Below are 21,289 nucleotides of genomic sequence, written 5' to 3' on the forward strand. Positions count from 1 at the left end.
ATATCGTAATTTCTCTTTACAAGTTGCAATACAATCATCTTATTAACATAAAGCTATTTCTATTCTCCATTTCACAGTTCTACTCGAACAAACTAGTAAATTAACAATTGAAATTGACGATTACAAATATGATTTTCAATGTGTCAGGTCTATTATTCTTCTCCCATTCTCTTTAAAATAATTCTATCAGAATATAATACAAATTGGTATAACTGTATGCACAATCAAGTAGTAATTTTGAACCAAATTCAAGAACAAGAAAAACCAAGAGTGCAAAGAAAATTGAATATTCTAATGATGAAATCGCTGTAAACGAGTACAATAATAAAGCACCTTCTCCGTACTTCAAGTTTGGGAATTTCCATCATTGACCTTGGATTTGAAAGACTCGTATCTTCAATTGGGTTGACCAGAGAAGCATTCAAAGAAGAAAATAATCAATACCCATTTGATTCAAGTGGAGAAAATTTACAAATTCTAGGAGAAATCATGGTCTGAGGAAACTGGGTTCTGCTGAATGTAATCGAAGAGGCCACATTCTTTCTTCCTCGTGAACTCGAAATAGGAAAATTGAATCTTGGCAAAGTAAAAGAGGGATAATTGGTACTTTCATCTCCCTAGCGGCACTAACAGAAAGAGAGACAGAAGCACCAAAGAGTAGGAAGAACGGTGAGAGGAACTCGTATCAATGGTGCCAAATGCAACTCTTCGTGATTGTCATAAAACCCTAAAAAAATGGAGAAAATGATGAGAGCTTGCATTTGAGACATACCTAGAGCAAAGAAGAACACGGATGTTTAGGGTTTGATTTAAAATGGGGCATACCATGTCTTTTCTAAAAAAATGTTGGGGTATTTATGTCTTTTGGCCACCTCTTAAATGTGTTTGAGCAGGCCAATGACTATGGCTTTTAGATCTGAAAAAGCATTTCAGATCGCCCATTCAGATGCAACACAAACGAGACTGGCCATCTGAAAAGTAGATAATTCAGAGTTCGGACCTCTAAAAAAAGTTATCAAACGAGGCCTTAGGGTCCATTTTGTTAAAATGAATAAAGTTTTAGAAGGTGGAATGGCATTCCCCCATTTGAGGCAATGAACATTACCTCCCCCTCCCTTGGAAATGAGAATAATTACAGCTGATTTTGATTCCAATTCTCGTCAGAACTAAGCCTATTCATGGGCCAGGTAGCTTGACAGCCCGGCCTAGGCGCCGCGGTGGGCTTGAGCATATTATTAGGCCCGTGGGATTGGGCTCGGGCCCTCTTATCTAAGAACGACCTGATTTTGGGCCGGTCTCGGGATTTCACAAAAAAGCCCAGCCCGACCTGACAATATTTTATATAATAAAAATATTAATAATATATATTATTAAAAATATAATATTTCTAACCCTAGCCCAAATTTTCATTCAAACTCATTCTTTTTTGTTTGAACTTCGTACGAACTAATCCCCTTTATAGTGGTGGCGACGACATCTCTGTGAGCTCTGTCCTCATAGCGGCAAGCCAGCAACCAGTCCCCATTTCTTTGAGCTCTACCCTGCTCCAAACACTTCCAAGTTCCAACATCAGGTCAACGGCATCTACAGTGCAGCGACATCAGGTCTCTCTCTCTCTCTCGTTCGCCAACCTTGCAGTGAACTCAAATCTTTTCCAACCTTGCAGTGAATTCAGATCTTAAACTACAATGTTGGGCTTTATCCTCGAGCCTCAGGTTTTTATGAGGGCCGGGCTCGGGCTTAAGATGTAGGCTCAATGGTCAAGCCAGACTCGGGCTCGGACCTTAATATATTGCATTGATAACATGTAAAAGCCTGATCCGGCTCATGAACAGGTCTAGTAAGAACCAAATAGGCAAGGGAAATAGGCCATTCCATTCTGATCCCAGTGGATTTCAAATCCAATTCCAACTACAAACGAAATGGACTTGTAGTGATTTATGGAAATAAATCCAGCCCCTCTCATTTTCTACCAATGGAAATATAATTAGAGATGAAAGAGAGAATGATTGATAGAATTTTACTCTCTCCATAAAGGGCAATGTGCTAATCTTATGCACAGAAAATAACTCGAGATAATCAATCTTTTAATCAATTAAGGCACATCTCACATCCCATGTGTGGAAATTTAATTAACAAATGAAAAGAGAATACTTAATGGAAGACCATTCTCTCCATAAATGGCAATTTGCCAATATTCTCGACACATCTCACATCCCATGTGTGGAAATTTGATTAACAAATTAAAAGAGAATACTTAATGGAAGACCATTCTGTCCATAAATGACAATTTGCCAATATTCTCATCCATAAGAGGTAATTAGAGCCAATCACATCTCTAGTCAATGCTTATACCTTCCCATAGATTGAAATTAATCAATGATTAAAGAAAGAATAATGGATGAAACATCATTCTCTCTATGAATGGTAAGGATTATAATGTCAAAAACCCTCATTCTGTACACTAATGCCCGCCCGTGAATTGGCATCAATTCCGATTTGATACCCACTCCAACTGTACTTTGGGCTTAAAAATTCTGACTCTGAGCTGAACCGTCATTCTCCCTAAATAGAGGCTCCCCTATAAAGAAACGAGGGAGAGGATATTTTGGTTAAAATTTAGTAAAGAAAGGAGACTCTTAGATAAGAGGGGAGTAGATACGCCACCATCTTCTCAAGAGCAAAGGCACAATACTCCTAGAGTTTTTTCTATAATCCTCTTTTGATCAAGCTTTCAATGCCTAATTAAAGGAATCAATCTCCACCAATCTCTGTAGTACAGGAACACATCATACGACCCTTGACTTCAACTCATACAAATCTTTAAGTTGAAGCAAATCATCAAGAGAGAATTATAGGCTATCTCTTTTGTAGGAAAGTTTCAAAAGCAAAGAATTTGTGTCCCAATTGTTTCAAATATAAAAAATTAATTTATTTGAATTTGCCTCCACATTTTTGTGCGTTTGGATTTATACACGAAATTTGTGTTGATAATATTTTATGACAGTCGCCAATATTTCTTCGTTTCGCATAAATAAGTGAGGCTATTTACCAAATTTCTCTAATTGCCTCAGTTTTTCCCATCTTTTTACTATCGAAATTTACGTAACCACACAACACATTCATAGAAACAAAAATGTGCATAAATGTTTTCTTTTAAAATAAATAAATTAAAATATCATTTGCTGACTTGCTAGCCAAATTTATTCATCTTTATCAAGAAGGTTGTAACCATCATTTATCCTTTTCCTTCTCGTCTTCGTCGAGTATGTGCATCAGTTCTGACCTTAGGATAAAAAAAAAAAGGCTAATTTTGTGATAGAACGCCATTATAACTAACAAGGCAAGGTACAATGATAAAGGTCTTTTTTCTTTACAGAAGGGAAGATAATATGGTAAGACTCTTTTTGAATGGTCCACGAGAACCCTACTATATCTATTGCTCTTTTTCTTACAAATACAAAGAGTCATGTTCCATAAGTGGTTCTCGTTTGAAAGCCCATTTCAGAGAACCCTACTGTGCTGCTTTGAACAAGTTAGCTATGATGAGTCCAGATTTCCTATCCACGGCAATTTTATTCGCAACTATTCATATAACATTATAGTCACACATGAACAACATTTCATTCTTTTACATATTATTATGCACGGGAAGATGTTTTGTGGGTGGGCATGGATAGAATTTTCATGGGCAAGAGATCGGAGTCAACAATGATAGCTTCACTACCAAGTCAATTTCTTGGCTCATGCAAGTTTTTTTTTTTTTGTCAACCTTCTAAATTTTTACCAAACAATGGATTGAATACTTTCCAGGTTTCTTGGCTGTCAATGCCCTCCCAAATGGGCACTACGTCATGAGCACTTTGGTGTATTCATTGCTCAATGTATCGCTATCAGTCGGTCCGGTTAGGCATTTTATAGAACTTGAAAAAAGTATTGGATGCATTCAAATTTTAGCAAATGTTCAACTTGAACCATCCAAATTACATCTTTGGTTCAGATCCACTTGATAAATTTGAATTGATCCTATCTAATTATGTTGGATTCGGGCATCCATTAAATTCATCAAATTGGATTGGATTTAAGAAAAGTATCATTAGATTGAATTAGATAATCGAATAACCATCCAATAGATCAACTACAACAACACAGAGAGTTTTGGTAGGTGGTGTTTTCTTCTTATTAAAATAAAATATAACAAATACAACTATAAACATATAAAATGAGCAAAATCTATGGTGCATTCTATCTAAATTATTGCAATATAACTCAAACTGAATGAACCAGTGAAAGTGACGTGTCACAGTGATATTTTTACCAATAAAAATTATGTAAGCCATGTGACTCCTTTAATACAAATGCTGTAAAATTTTTGAAATGCACAATACTTGTACTTATTAAAACTTGCTCCAATTATTTTATTCTAGAATTTTCTTTTAGGGGTGTATTAGTGTGGTGGAGCACTAAACACCTCAGCCTCTTATTTCATGATTGTTCAAATTAGGGGATAGTAATTTTCCCCATCCCTAATGGGTACCCAACTTCTCCGACCCCATCAAGTTGGGAATATGGATTGCTTTGGCAGGGCAGGGACGAGGATGGAGATTAATAGAGATCCCTGACTGGGGTTGAGATTCGGGATGGGGAATGAGGTCTCTACCCCACCCGACCCTGATTATATATGTTAAATATATAATATATATGTGATATTATTCATATTATATTATATTATATTCTTATATATATGTATGTGTATCAAAATACATTTAAAATATTATTTATATTTTAAAATTTTTATTTATTTTAAGTAAATGCTTTTTTTCAAAAAATATTAACTAAAAAATTTCGAGGATTTGAATACCCATGATTAACCCATCCCCCTTGGAGATTGGGGATGGAGGACAATTTTATCTAAGACGGAAATTAGGATTGAAAACAAGAATTTATTCCAAAATCAGGGTTAGGAATGAAAAATATAATTTCCACCCCATTGCCATTCCTAACTGAGGTCATAAAATAGGACCCGGGGTCATAAAGTGGCATACATGTCAATACAAGGGGTTGTAGGCTTGTAGTTCAATATCTGAAAAATTCTCCCATAAGTTAGCATTTTCTTTTTCTTTTTACTAAGTAAAATTTTTCATTCAACATCATTCCAAAATACAGTACCAATATCATTCACTCTACTTTAATAATTATCTAGCTTGCTCACGTCAGTGTACTAAATCGATTCGGGATGCATTGAATTTAATTGATTCAGATTATATTGGGCCATCATGCTTTGGAAGGGGATAGTAACGGAATAGAATTCCATTGCCAATTATAACAGGGCTGGATTAACATATTCAGTATATATGTATGCATGCATACACCTATGTTTCTTATTATTTATATGTTTTAATCAAGGTTCAAAATATTGATATGTGGATGCATCGGTAGAGGTGTATTAGACTGTATTGGTAGTTCTTTTTTTTTTTTTTTCAAATCTTGTTTAGAGGGGCCAGTTTAAGGTTCATGTACCCCTAAACCGGTCAAAACCTCAATATACCCTATGTAGGGGTGTATCAAAAAACTTCCGATATGATACGTATCAACCGATACAGGCTGCCTATATGTATCCATACTTTGAACCTTAATTTTAACATCACATAAATATGTGTAAGCTTTGTAATATAATTTTATGTGGGATATAAATGTTTTGAATATTTGACACATAAATATGATGATATTTTAGAAATTTAGATTTGTTATCAAATTACCACGCCCAAGGCCTGTCAATTATATCTTATCAAATCAGACCCAGTAAAATCACACATCACATCCCGCATTTCAACATCTCGAAGTCCTAATGATAAGTATATTTTCTTAAAGTATTCGAAAAGTTTTAAGAAATTGATTGATTCTATTACTGTAAAAATTCTTAAATTTTTTGATAATTGACTAAATTCTCCCTTATTTTTATTTTTAATATTCATTAATGAAAATATGAAAAAGACTATTTTATCCATCATTCTTCTTTAAATTTTTAAAATAAAAGATTTGAATAATACCTTGTTGCTCTTCTTATATTTTTAAAGAAGAAAACTCCAAAAACCAGAACAACCCGGCAACGAACAACGAGGAAGTAAAATTTCTTTTTGGTCTCATTTCTAATAATCAATCAATACATGTAAGCGATGAATAGGCCAGCCTCCACCTAACACAGGCATAGCTGATTTAAGGTAGTCCAAAAAGCATGGTCAATAACTCCACTTAGCCACTTCATCCAACCCTGCTGAAAATCCTAGAAGGGCCCCATTGCCGATGAAACCAAACCACGTAGTGCCCAACTGCCCATTCTCTAGAAACATGGTACCCATTTCTTCTGTTATCAGGGCTTCACGGATACTCCATATGAATCCTTCTTAAACTTCTCTAACCTTGGAGAAGCTTCCTCTTCAATATTGACATATTGCACACCACTTAATGCTCCCATTGGATCATAAGTTGTTTGCTGGAACCTCCAACTTTTTGCATGCAACATCAAATTCTTACCATTTAAGATGTTTTATTTTTATTTTTATTTTTTTTTGTCTTTTCTAGTTTACTCATTATAAAACCACTAGGCACTGAATTTCCTTTTAGGAAAGATTTCATCAAGCTTTTTAAAATCGATTTGGAGAATGAACTGGTTAGGGGTCCGGTTTCTAGGTCAAACGGTCAGTCTGTTCTAACAAAAAAAATTAAAAAGGTCAAAACCATTGAACAGTTCGAACGGTTCAAACGTCCAGGCCAGTAGTTTGTTGATCAAATCAACGTTTTTTTTGCAAATATCCAGTTTTGGAGAAAACAGAAACGATCACCTGACCGGTTCCCAATTTTTTCGGTCCGACCGTCCAGTCCAATCTGGTCCGATTTTGAAAACTATGGATTTTATAAGAATGGACAGATAGTACAACTAAATAGGCGTTTCTTTGTTAGTAGTGGTCACTCCATTCTTCGATTTATGATGTTCTTGACTCAGTTTGGAAGAAGTACAAATACAGATATATACAGTGCAAATACATACAAAATAGTATAAAACACAAGTTTTTACAGCCTACATAATATTTGTATTTGTACTCCTTTCAAACTGAGCCTAATGAATTATTTTTTGTTTCTTTTTTTTTTCTTTTATAAAGCGTTTGAGGACAGATTATATGGGATGTGTAATCTAGATGAAATTTCAACAATGCAGATTTGGTTTTCAAGACTATCCTATTTTATTGTGACTCACCAACCTTTTTCAACCATGAGAATTTTCTAGTGTTGTATCCAGTTTAGAATATTTGCAAATTTATTTGGTGAAGAAACTGTTCAAGCATGAAATCATTGACCAAAGATTGAGGAGGTGTTTGGCAAGTCTTTTTAAGAAGATTTTTCAAAAGCTCAAGACCTTAAAAGACTGATGAACTTTTATGGGTAGATCTTCAAAGATCAAAGACCGTTTGATTGCAATTTTTTCTCATAGATATTCTTAAAAGCAAAAAGACCCAAAGACTGTTTGGAAACACATATAGCACAACAAATAAGTGTTGAGCATTTAAATGGAAATACACCTTGGAAATGTCATGTGTGGGACCCACTAATGCATTCAAATGTGTATTTAGCACTTATGGACCCTACCTACATTGGCTTATGCAAATGTGCAGAGGTTCGTTCGTTTAGGAGGCTTATGTGTTTAGATTCCTCGTGGTGGAATGTGAGAGTGAAACAAGGGTTTTTTTTTTTCCGAACGAAGAAAGATCTCATATGCTCAAAAAGACCAGAAGCCTCAAATGAAGCTTTTGGATTTTGTACAATTTTCAGCTTTCTCGAGCTTTTTAGGGGGCCTATCTTTTTGGCTTTCTATCTTGTGGTTGCCAAACGAAAAAGCTCAGTACAAGGTCTTCCGAGCTTTGAAAAGCCTGAATGACCCCTTAAAAAGACTTCCTAAACACCCTCTTATTTTAAAAATTTAAAGAATATAGGAGGGTAAAATCAACCACAAAAGGGTAATATTGGGTTTTTTAAAAACTTTTATACACGACTTGGTGTCACATGTGAATAGATTGTGATGAAACACTAATAGATGTTAACAACAAGAGAGGACTTAGTCAATTGTCATAAAACTTAGGGGTACTTTAAGATAATATGGGTAGAATTAGTCAGTTTCCTAAAACTTAGGGATATTTTAAGAGATTTGCCCTAAAAATTAAATAGGTTGTCACATCTTTAACACGATTGGTTGAAATCTTAATTTAATGACTTAATGTACGACAAATATTTGTAATTTGTAAATGAAAAGTCTTGATTCATTTGACTTGATCAATAAGTCACATGTTTAAACATATTAGTCTAGTTAAGTCAAAGAATTGTCACGGTAGTGAAGGTGATCATTTCAGCCCACCCCGGAAAATTCTGGGCCTGGGCTTGAGTTTTGTGTTTAGGCCCGACCCAGGCCCGTAAATTTTAGGGCCGGGCTTGGTCTTAATATTTCAAGCCTGGCCTAGGCCTAGCCCGGCCCGCATATATTTAAACTTACACATTTTGTGTATAATGTATACAAATTATTTTATATTATATTATATTATATATTTTAAACATAAATATTACAACATGACATGTATAATTTATATTATATAATGTATAAAATAAGTTTATATGCATACTATGTCATTTAAGATAAAATGTTATAGATATGTAACGTTTTATATATATGAAAGACATTGGCCCAGAATTAGGCTTGGCCCGGCCCAGGCCCGTGTAGACCTGGGCTAGGGCTTATGTTTCAGGCCCGAGCCTAAGCTATAGCCCTTATCATAAGTGCGTAGCCCGGCTCAGCCCATGATCACCCTTACACAATAGACACCGAGGCAACACCAGGATTGAATTTCGATTCAGTCCTCACACAACCGTCCTCACAACCTTTCATAATCATACATTGAAAACATCTCCATACTTGTATGTTTTTATTCATGAGGAAATATTCCCAATGCACAATGGAAGGAGATGTGAAAACGGTGTAAAAATGACTTTATGAGGACTGAATCTAAATTAGGGATGACAATTTTCCCATCCCCAATAAAGACCCAATTTCCCCAACCCGATGGGATCGGGGATGGAGATGAGAACTGAGGTCCTTGTCAAATATCAGTAAGAACAGTACCCTTCACGTGAATCACCCATGGTTCTACGTGTCTAGATCGAAACCACTACTGATTCTTTAATAACCAGACGTATAAAGTATAAACACATTACAAAGTCTGCAAACACGGTCCATTGGCCATTGCATTATTTGATTTATTCCACATTTCGTTTAGTGGGCCATGGCCCAATAGAAAAGTAGGACTATCATGTGAAATGGATATTAGACTGCTAAATCTTATTATAAAGATTCATCTTCTACGGCCCACTAATTATCAATATATACGGGTGTAAATGGATCAAATTAGAATCGAATCAATTAATATTTGAATTTGATTAAAAAAATAGTATTTAAATTTGACTTATTAATTATTTTAGATAATTAATAGATATACAAACAAATATTTTATTCATATAAAATATATAAAAATTATATATTATATATAATAGTTAAATAATCAGTCTAATTGAAATATTTATCAAATTATATCTTATCCAAATTCAATAGGATTATTTCAAATTTACATACAAAAATTAAATTTCAAATACCATTAACATCTCTATTGGCACGCTCAAAACCCATCGACATCAGAATCAATCGACTGATTCTTAACGCCGCACTGATCTGATGGGATTCATCCGTGCACGTCGCATTAGAAGACAACAATCCCTATTACACGTGGGCCTCACGTCTCAATGACGAGACGAGAGGGGAGACATAGGAAGACACGAAGACACGAAGACGAAGAGCGCAACGGCAGCATAGATTTTTTCCTCGTAGCAATATGGAAAACGTAATATATATATTTTCTATGGGGAAAAGGATTTGCCCCTCTTTCTCAACATAATAGCGGTGTGCCACTCGTTTGGCATTGCGATAAGCCCAGAACTATTTATTTATTTTTTTTATTTTTCTTTTTCTAGAATTGTAGTTTACCCCAAATACTCTTCCGGCTTCAGTCCAAGCACGATTTGTCCAGGCAACGTTCGCGCAATCGGAGGATGCGCCACGTGTCCTCCGAATCGTGTGAGATGCTGAAACGTGCGAAAAGGCTTCAACCCTGTTAGTGGTGTCTGCCGTTAGTCTGGCTTAACCTGAACGCGAGTTCGGCTCCTCTCCTCTCCTGTCGCAGACTCACGCTCTCTCCTCTCCGCCTGGCGGCGACTGCAAAATTATCACCGCCGGCGATAAACAATCATCATCAACGACGGATCAACCTCAGGTATTGTGCTTTTTTCCATCTCATCTTCACTGCATCTCTTCTTCTTCCATGAAAACTAACCCTAATGGTTTTGGATGGCAGCCATCCACCCGGCGGTGGCGACTGCACAACCATCACTGCCAGCGAAAAACAAGCATCACCGGCGGCGAAAGAAGAACCTCAAGTATTATCTTCTTTGCATCCCTTCTCAACTACAATTTGCACGATAAGTTGAAAAACTGCATTTCCCTGTATGAATCCATGGGTATTACTAGGTAGGACTTGGATTTATTTGCTCATGTCTCGTCCTACCTTAATTTCTGGAACCTTGCTCGACGATGAGAAATTGGAATACATTCGCAGAACTGGACTCTCCAAGGAATCCAAGATGTACAAGTAGGTGTTCACCCTCATTGTTTTTGTCTCGCATGGAGACCACCTGAGAAAAGATGGGTAACCTTGAGAACTATGGTTTTTCATCAAGAGATGAAATAACGAGTCTAATCTGTCGCTCTCCTTTGGTGCTCAACCTCTCCATTGACAAAGTCCAGAGGAATATGACTTCCATCGTTGGGACTATGGAGCTACCTGCAAGTGTCTTCCTTGACTACCCATTTCTTTTACTGTCTTGAGACCACGATTTCTAATTTCAGAGAAGATAAGGGCAATGGGTTTGCCTCAGCAGATTAAAGGGCTATGTTGAGAGCAATGGAAATGCCTGAGGCCCAATTCCTTTAGAAATTTGTTACAGGTCACACCAAGGATGTAGCAAAGCCTCTGATGGAGTTTTATGAAGATACAAAAGGTAAGAGATTGGCAGAGTCCTCAAAGTAGGTCGCATGTAGGGGGTTCCCTTTTTGGTAATGTATTGTTGTATCTAATCTGATATGATCATTTATTGGTAATTTTATAAACCAGTAGATTGATTTGTACCTGAGGTTGATCCGCCGCAGGTGATGATTGTTTGTCGCCGGCGGTGATGGTTTTGTAGTCGTCGTCGGGTGGAGAGGAGAGAGCGTGAATCTGCAAGAGGAGAGGAGAGGAGAGGAACCGAACTCGCGTCGAGGTTAACCCAGACTAACGGCAGACATCACTAACAGGGTTGAAGCCTTTTCACACGTTTCAGCACCTCACACGTTTCGAAGGACACGTGGCACGTCCTTCGAATGCACGAATGTTGCCTGACTGAAGCCGAACTCGGTTTGGAAGCGTCTATAAATCTTTTCATACGATCTTTTGGGCTTTTCAGAGCTCAAAATACTAAAATTTGGTTTTTTCCTTTTAATAATAAATAACATGAAGCCGGAAAGAATTCACACCCTAGAAAGTTCATAAAAGTTAAAACTGTTTAAAATAGGAAAGGTTCAAATGAAACTGTCTTTCTATGCCTGAAATTTTTTATTTAAGCTCAATTTGAAAAAAAAGTACAAATATATATAATACAAAATAAAGGTTTTACATACAGAAAAGTACAAATATATATATATATATATATATATATATATATAATACAAACACAAAATAATACAGAATACAAGGTTTTACGCTCTATAAATTTACATTTGTACTCCTTCCAAACTGAGCCTAATAAACCAATACACCAAACAAATTCCAAAAACCTCTTGTCAAAACAAAATGGAAAAACAGAAAGATTCTCAACAAGCCAAGATGTACTTCTTTGGTTTGGTGTTGCCACGAGCCTCAAAAGGGGAATAAAAGGACAAAGATCATGTTCTAGTCTGTGAATACGAAAAAAGGGCTGTCGATTTCACCGCAACCACCAGAATATGCAGTGAGACCCATCCGCTAAAACAATACAATTTAACGCAAATTTAGAATCAAAGATTCAATTAGAACCACGATAATATGCTGCCTCTGTGCAACACTTGATAATCATCTTTTCTTTTTTCTTCTGTTTAGTACATGTACTGAATGTTGATAACGTTAGATCTACTTTCTCCTCTCAGGCCTCAGCGTGGAAGGAAGACAAACCGGCAATCACGATCCAGTAGAATTGTCTTCTTTTTAGTTTAGTCCTTTCAGCTATTTTTGTACCTCTTAACCGAACCGTGGTGTTTTTTTTTTTCAAATCGAACCGATTCTTTGATTTTTTGAAAAATTATAAACCAAATCGAACTGAAACTAATTGATTGGTTCAGTTCTTTAATTTTTTTTTAAATTTATAATATATATTATAAATATAGAATATAGAATATATAATATATTATAAATAATATAAAATCTATAAATGTATATACTGGCAACACTGCCAATTTTTCGTATTGGTTAAATCGAAACTAAATCGATACCTTCAGTTTTTTTTCAAAATATCGGTTTGATTTTATTGATCGGTTCGATTTTTTTTTTATTTATTTTTTGGTTTTTGATGAGCTTCCATACCTTCCACATATTTATTTTTTCTAGAATAGTCGTTTGGTCGGCTCCACTTCTTAGGATTCTATCTTATAATTAACACCCGTTCGATTGGAATCCTTTCTATCATGGTTGCAGGGCCTAATCTAGGTCAAAATATTCTAATCAAATGGATTTTTGGCCTTTTGCATCGGCTCTACGCCTCTACCTATACAATTAGCCGGTCCCACGGGATCTATTACGAATTTACGATACAAGACGTCCCATCTCGGAAATTGATGAACGAACGACAAATTTTGGTCCATCAACGAGATCCAACAGTTTTGAACACCCTACATAATGGACCTTTCTTTTCTAAGAAATTACACAAGGTGCCATTCCCCGAAATTGGCAGCAGTGCAGCACCGTGGCTGTGGCTGGAGTTCGCGGGTCTATTCACCTTTAATAAATACAGGGGATTTGTCATTCAGAAATTTTTAATTAAAATCTTGCTTAGGATGCAGCTTAGTAAGTTGAATTAACAAATCTAAGACCAAGCGGAAGTCGTCTCTTTAGAGTTTAGAGAGAGAGAGAGAGAGAGAGGGAGAGAGAAGGCACCGAGACCAAGAGAGAGAAAGTGTGCCGTGGAGCCTCAGTTCCTGTAATGCGTGGAACCAGTGACGGACAATGGCGAACCCGTGTTTGAAGCTCTCTAGATGGCGGATCCAGTCTCTGAAAAACCCTAATAACTACATCAGATACCGTACGGTTTGCGCCCTTCGTCCTTCGTGAATCCGATCCATTTAGATTTTCAGGTACTGCTAGTTTCTCGCTTTTTGAATCTTCTTCTTCATCAGATTGGCATGGAGTCTCAAACCTACATTGTTTGTTTCTACGAGATTTTTCGGTTTTTGTTCGTCCTTATCTCCTCATCTTTTCATTTTTTGGTATTTCTTTAAGTTATTTGTGAAACTCGGCGGATTAATGCTCCGGGCCTTCTATTAATTTGAATTGTGGACATCTGAGAAAGGTGGATCTTCTCAGAACTTTTAATGGAAGAAAGTGCAGTTTTTTTTCTCATTTTTAGTTATGGTTCTGCACGAAAGTTCTGTATTTTGCCGATGTTCGATTTTTGTTACTATCTTTAGTTTTAGTTATTGACTAGTTTTTTCATCTATGATTGCCTGTGGCAAGGAATTCCAGTGCGATTAATGTTTTTTCTTCGATTCGTTTGGTAGGGATTCCACTTTTGGTCCGCAATAATGGCGGAAGCGCCTAAATTGTTGTATATAGTTGTCGTGGACGACGGAGAGAAGAGTGAAGGAAAGGGAAACGAATCCTTTCGATATACACGACCCGTGCTGCAGAGCACTCTCCAGCTAATGGGATGCAAAGCTCGACATGCCTTTAAGGTAACAAACAGGAACTTGTTCTTCTGTATATGATTTCTTTAATTCTTGTTTATTCTTGTCTTTTCGAAAGGACGTTTATGTAATTCATGTCTGTTAATTTACTGAAGCATTAGAAAAACAAGTCAGTCGTTAAGCCAGCGGTTGATGTCTCCATTTGGCATTGGTTTTCTAAGGCTTTCGTCATCTAGCATGTCCTCTATATATTTCATTAGGACGAGGAAATTTTTAGTAAACACTATCTCTCTTTTACTTGGCGAGTGAACAATTTCCTATGAGCATAATATGTTCCCTATCTGAATATATGTTTTGTACTTTTGTTGTATGTTTCTATTGTCAGATGAGAAGCATGAAATATTTTCTAATTATCCTCATTTTAATGTCGCCAGATTAGCCGAAGGGTTTTTGAAGTGATGAGAAATGAATGTTCAGGCGATGCTTTGCCTTTTATGGGGATGGAAATTGCTGGTTTAGATGTTTCGGAAGGGTATTCTGAGAAGGAAAGTGACCAACATTCAGATGGTTGTCTGAAACAAGGAGAGGTTGGCGACGATTTGGTTTCAGAGAAAAATGAGGGAAGTTATAGTAAACCTTTTGAACTGTACAAAAGACAGACAACTGTTTTTGTTAAGAGAGAGGCATTCTTGGATGTTGTCTGTGATGCTCTAGCCTTATACAAGTATGTAGGTCCCAATAAGAGGAGTGACTTGGTTTTAGCCTGCAGGTACCACAACTTTTTCCCTTGTGAAAGTATTTGAATCAGCATCCTGTTGCCTAACCTAGGGTATCTTTATGTTTACATTTGGAACGAGCTGCCTGGTTCTTCTAAAGACATATCTATTAATGGCAATATATAATTTAAAAGCAGCCTGCTATTGTTATTTTTTTTCTTGTTAATTTTAAATTTGCATTTTTCCTAGTTTAAGTTAAGCATGTTTGAAATGCTTTATCCTTGAGGGAAAATGGGCATAACTATGCTTAGTCATGTTCATTTGAGACTGTAATGTCTTTAAAATATTTGATTTGTAGAGTACCTGACAAGGTTACAATTTTTTTGGATGTCATGCTCTCTAGCAGTTAATGTCTTATTATAGTTTTTATTGTACATCCTTTCTTTTATTGGTTAAAGGAATCAGACTAGCAATTAATGTTAAGTATTTTCTATGGTTATTCATGCTACATCAAATGTTATGATGCTTTCTTGTTATTTCTCTTGCATTTGCTATACATTGTTGTATCTTCTTTTTTAAATTACTTATTTCGAGCTTCTAAAATAAACAGCATAACTAAGTTATTTACAACTTCGGTTTCATTAGGTTTTGATAGGGACTCCTCCTTTTGAAGGATTGAGTTGCATCTGTCCAATTTCCTGATTTTTACTTCATTTCTTTGAGTATGCCAGGGGTTAATAAACTAATTTTGCTGAAAAGTCAACTTATTGTATCAAATCAAAGGTGAATGCTCTTCAACTGGTTACATTTTTTTCTTTCATTTATTCAATAAAAACAATCGTAACTTGGGGCAAAATAGTGTTCTCTCCTATCCAAAAATAAATAATTCAATTAAAATTATAATTGAAAACCTATCAATTACACGATGACAATATGTGATTTTATATATAGTTTTGGGATGCCTTTTATCATCTAGAGAGACCTTTTTGGGCAATGTTGTTGTTCATTAGGACATTGAAAGGTGCATTTTAGGTTTTAGAATTGAATTATTAGGACATTTCGAAATTTTATTCAACCAAAGGTAATATTTAATCATGGGTTTGTTTTGTTCAAATTCAGGTTTGTAGTGTAATTCACAATTGGTGAATGAACCTGATTTGCTAATTGCTAGTGGTGGGCTTCTATGTTTAGTATAATTCATTTGCTAGATCACTAGTGCGTATATACATGTTTTACAGTACCTCATTGTATGGCTGGATCCTCTAACCATCTTTGTAGTTTCAGTTTATTTTGTCGTAAATAAAATTTATATTGCCTTCAAAAAAGGTTTTGTAAAGTGTGATTAATCATATGTTTTGTGAAATAGTACTTCGGAGGCACTGCATGGTAGAGACATTGCAAGGGTACATGCTTTTAAGTCAAGGAATTTTCTTATCATTTGGTTTTTCCTATATTTTAGGCTTTACATTTATTTTTTTTTCTTTGACAAAATGGACCTAACATTCTGATATGTGTATCTTTCTTTAAAATAATTTAATTGGTATCCTAATTTTCCTCATTAGAATTTTGAAACATCATGGACCACTACCAGAAATATATGTAGTGATTTAGGTAACTGTGCTTTATTGGGTATTTGGGTTGCAAAAAATACAAGCAGGGCTTGGATATAACCTGCAGTTATTTTAATGGATGTTTTTAAGTTTTTCTATTTTACCAAATGGAGGAGTACAAATGAATTTTTGGTGCATATGCATTCTTTGTGCTTGTTTTCTCAAGATTGTAGAGATTAAGTTGATTAAGCTGGTTATTGAGGTTACATTCTTATATGGCAAAGCACATTGAAGTTTCATTGTTTTAGAATCCAGTCTATGTAATTGCTTGAACCTTATTACAATAGAAGCATTCTTAACAAAGTATTTGTAACATGGGTTTCCTGTTTGTAGAATCCGAGAGAGGAAGGAATCTGTGACTGTGTTGTTGTGTGGCACTAGTGGGTGTGGCAAGTCTACCTTATCTGCTTTGCTGGTATTTCCACTCATTCGTACATGGATACTCTTTTTCCACTGCTTCAGTTAGAAGATTGATTATTTCCCTTGCTTTTCATTTTTTGCTCAAGTCACCAAATATTAATTTGAACTAGAGTACACTATAGTGAAGGTGGAAAAGGAGTATTATGGTTTTCGTAGTTATTTGAACCATGGAAATGTTAATAGTTTACATGAATATTATGTATATGGCATTTTGCTAAACCTAATAGTTTCTTTTGCATTACATGTCCATTCCTACAGTCCACCAGACAACAAGATGGTTGTCCTCTAAAATTTGTAGATACATACATCTATTTGATATTGATTATGGCATCTAAATTTATCCAAAACAAATAGTGGCATCTAATTCATTTAAATTCAACATGTAGAAATTATTTCTGTACTGTTCTTGTTTTGTTTTGGGATTTGAGCTTGTAGGCATGTTCTTTCACAGGGTAGCAGGTTGGGCATCACAACAGTGATCTCTACAGATTCTATTAGGCACATGATGCGGAGTTTTGTCAATGAAAAGCAAAATCCACTACTCTGGGCATCAACCTACCATGCTGGGGAGTTTCTGGATCCAGAGGCAGTTGCAGAAGCAAAAGCCAAGCGAAAAGCCAAGAAATTAGCACATGTTTCTCACTCGTTGTCCAAGGATGAAGTTTCTGAAGGACCTGGAAATGGAAGACCTGATACTAGACCATCTGATGTGGGTTCTTGTACCAATGAACTGATTGGTGCAAAACAAATGGCCATTGAGGGATTCAAAGCACAAAGTGAGATGGTCATTGACAGTCTTGATCGGCTGATTACTGCATGGGAAGAACGGAAAGAATCAGTAGTTGTTGAGGGTGTTCACTTAAGCCTCAACTTTGTGGTGAGTAGATACCATTGAAAATAAATAACCCTTCACTCATCTCTCACTATTTACCATCTTATTTCCTTAACCAATAGTACTTGGGAGATGAAGGGAATTGGTTCAATCATTTTTTAATCTTACTATATTTTCTATATGTTATTTTAATTTACCATTTAAATTGATTAAAGTTGCTAACAATGGGCAAGTGTGATGGCTGGTCTTGGGTTTTAATTAAACATCTTGCTGGAATTAGCTAGTGAATTTCTTCTAAGTTTCTAGTAACTGGTGAAAGGGGAGAGAATCAAGTATTGATTAAAATTTCCTTATGTAACTGGACATCATGACTTTGCACAATAAGATATTGGGTGGATTGGTACCTATTTAATATGCCAGGATTTTCCTTTCAATAGATACCATCTAGAAAATCTTCCGGGTTGTCAAATCAGAGAAGAATAATGTATCTTAAGTTGTTAACTTCCCGGAAGGGAATTGCAGAGGACAAACAGCCCAACCAATTATTGGCACAGTAAATTTAACTTAAGCTAAACTGAACCAAGGGAAGGAAGGAAAGGGAGAAGAGAACAACACCAAAATATAGCATTTCAGATTTGCACAGTTGTCACAAAGTGCAAATTTTGTATCTTGTGGGTGGAAATAGTTCTTTCTTTTGTTGAGTGCTATTATTCAACATGTTTTCTTTATTTCGGCATGCCAGATGGGACTTATGAAGAAACATCCTTCGATAATACCATTCATGATTTACATCACAAATGAGGATAAACACTTGGAACGATTTGCAGTTCGCGCAAAGTACATGACACTGGACCCAGCAAGAAATAAATATGTGAAGTATATTCGAAACATAAGAACGATTCAAGACTACCTCTGTAACCGTGCTGATAAGCATCTAGTTCCCAAAATAAACAATACCAATGTTGACAGGAGTGTTGCAGCCATCCATGCCACAGTCTTCAGCTGTTTGCGCAGGCGTGAGGCAGGGGAGCAGTTGTATGACCCTGCTACAAACACAGTTGCTATTATAGATGAGGAGTATAGGAACCAGTGTGCTGCCAACTCACTGAGCTCCAAGGGGATGTTTCAACTAATCCAGAGAAAAGGATCTTCTAGGCATCTGATGGCTCTTCTCAATACTGATGGGTCTGTGGCTAAGGCATGGCCTGTAGATTCAATTGATAATAGTGGCAAATGTGTCACATGCCCTGGGAATGAGAGGGGAATAGGGAGTCCAATGTATGGACCTTTGCAGATTGATAAGGCAGAGCCGGTTAACCTTCAATTTGGCAACTTTGGGATAAGTGCCTGGCCCAGTGATACTGTTGGCACGAGCCATGCTGGAAGTGTTGATGAATCAAGGGCTGATGGGACCGAGACTGGAAGCAGATATTATTCTTCATGCTGCAGCTCACCACGGATGTCTGATGGACCTGCCAAGGAGGTAGTTATCCAGTCTGTTTCTTACTGATTCACTGCCTGGTTTATGATAGGTTGTATTGAATCCCCATAATTAGGAATGGATCTTGATCAATGTGATATGGCCATGCAAACAATGCAAGTTGATCATGTATCAAGAGTGCTGGTGCTGGAGCCAATGATATTGGTCACTTTCATCAATTACCTCATTCCCAATTTTGTTAAATTTCTATGCTTTTTCTTGTTAGGTCTTCCTTAGTATTGGGTAGTGCTTGTGGATTTACTTGTATTTATTTGTTCTGCTTTTCTGGTGGTCTTCTACCTTTTTCCCATAAATTAGCTCAAAGAGGAGCTTTCAGTCTCTGGTAGCGATGAAGAAGCTGATGATCCACCTGAAGCAGACAGTGATGAAGATCTCAGTGACATAGGTGACAAGCAAATCCATGAAGAGGTATGATTGAGCACAGTTTTATACAAATTTAGGAAACAAAAGCTTAAGAGCAACTCAAAAACTATATTCTGGATCCCATCCTGTGGTGTTCCAGAGAACCAATTCTCAACCTTGCATTTTCCAGTTGACAAACTAAAATCATATGAGAGCATATATTTTTGTATCTGCTTTTCACACAATGTACCAAAATAAATGACATGCTTGTTGCAAATGCCCTATTAGATCGGCAGCCTTGGGCTTATACAACTATAAAACCTTTATTCTTCTAAGTTTATTATTGTCAAGACTCTTAGATAACATAATTTCCGTTTCCTAAGTTGAGGTTTGGAACAAGTTTGAAATTGCTCTCAGATGCCCAATGAATTTCAAGTCTGACTATTATTCATTAACTACTAACTGTATTTGAAGATGGAAGGGTCGGTTGATGAAGAGTCGACAAAATCTGATGAGGAATATGAGGATCTTGCCATGCAGGATGGGATAGAGAATGGGTACTCGTCTGATGATGATGAGGACTCCAAAGACGAAAATCTGACAGACGAGTACAGAGAGAATTTGGGTATCTTCATGAAAACCAGTGATGAGGCTTTGCCAGAGTCGCCATGTTCCTACTGTTTGCTTATGGAGAAGAACCAGAGTGTGTCAGCAGCTGGCAATGCCAAAATGAGAAGACGCTCACACAGCATATCAGCCTTGGGGAAGCACGGATCTGTGCTCACCGGGCCCATCCTCTCTGGTGCACCACAGAGGTAGCCCAATGCTTTGCCTCTTGACTCTTGAGGAATTTATAAGCTTCTAGTTGGGATATCGAGGCCGCTCGGTTTTGTTTTCTTGTTATTTTGTTTTTGTTTTTTTTCACTTATGGTTGTTCTTTTCTTCCTAAATATTCCCCTTGTAAATATAGTTCAAGTAGCCCTGGACATTATTTCTGTGTCTATTTTATCATGCCTCTCTTTCTTTCTAATTAGAGTTTGCTTTGCTCCTGCGGTGGTATTATAAAGAACGTTGAGTCTTAAGAGTTGAGACTTGAGAGGAAGCGTGGTTACACTAGGACCTCCACGCTCCTCTACCTTAAGCATAGACTTGTTCATGGGCCGGGGTCAGGTAACACGATGGGCTGGCCTGGCCCAGCCTGTTCTTTGTCGGGTTTAGACCAAAAACCAGGCTTGATCCTTTTTTGGGCTGGGCTTGGGCAACCCTAACTAAATTCCTTTCAACCCAATCCAATCCAAAGTCAACTTCAGGTTGGGTCCAACCTAACCTTCTCCCATCCCTTAAAATCTTGTAGAATTTCTTAATCTTAGATCTTAACTCAACTTTCATTACATATATTAATCCTATGCTTTATTAGTATTTGTTGATGTTTTTATTGGTTTTTAAGTACAAAATTCAGAAAAAAGTATTTGAAATGACTATAGTTAATTATAACTTTTGATAGATCTTTTATGGGTGGCAAACAGCTGAAAGGAGATAAAGAATAAAATATTGAGAAAACATAAAATATGTTATCAAAGCTTTAGTATTTCCAATTAGGATAAGTGATTATCTTAAATGAAATAAATGATAGTATGTGGTGGTGGCTATACAACTATCATGCATCTAAACAAATCAATGTATGATCATATATATAGTATATATTTATATATGATATATATTATAGAATCAGATTCGGATTGGGTCGAGTAATCCAGAGGGTCAACCTTAACCCAACCCAAAATAAAGTCGGATTCATAAAGTTAA

The 21,289-nt window shown here is 36.3% G+C and overlaps 1 protein-coding gene and 1 long non-coding RNA gene across 2 annotated transcripts; one reads left to right on the plus strand and one right to left on the minus strand.

The window, feature by feature from the left end:
* Positions 1 to 9,901: 9,901 nt before the first annotated feature.
* On the minus strand, positions 9,902 to 11,412 carry LOC148802229 (uncharacterized). Its single transcript, XR_016082853.1, has 2 exons — positions 11,280 to 11,412; positions 9,902 to 10,785 (listed from the first exon to the last, which is right to left on the minus strand). It is a non-coding gene; the product is annotated as an uncharacterized LOC148802229 (long non-coding RNA).
* LOC104586348 (P-loop NTPase domain-containing protein LPA1 homolog 1) lies at positions 9,915 to 20,513 on the plus strand. Its single transcript, XM_088898899.1, has 10 exons — positions 9,915 to 10,367; positions 10,449 to 10,530; positions 12,314 to 13,513; positions 13,937 to 14,110; positions 14,497 to 14,831; positions 16,722 to 16,803; positions 17,260 to 17,685; positions 18,383 to 19,123; positions 19,439 to 19,549; positions 19,958 to 20,513. The coding sequence occupies exons 4-10, from the start codon at positions 13,961 to 13,963 to the stop codon at positions 20,300 to 20,302; spliced, it is 2,190 nt and encodes a 729-aa protein (XP_088755025.1). The 5' UTR covers positions 9,915 to 10,367; positions 10,449 to 10,530; positions 12,314 to 13,513; positions 13,937 to 13,960; the 3' UTR covers positions 20,303 to 20,513.
* The last annotated feature ends 776 nt before the right edge of the window (positions 20,514 to 21,289 follow it).

Source organism: Nelumbo nucifera, chromosome 2 (genome assembly GCF_055504915.1).
Source record: "Nelumbo nucifera cultivar China Antique chromosome 2, China Antique-T2T, whole genome shotgun sequence".
NCBI lineage: Eukaryota > Viridiplantae > Streptophyta > Magnoliopsida > Proteales > Nelumbonaceae > Nelumbo > Nelumbo nucifera.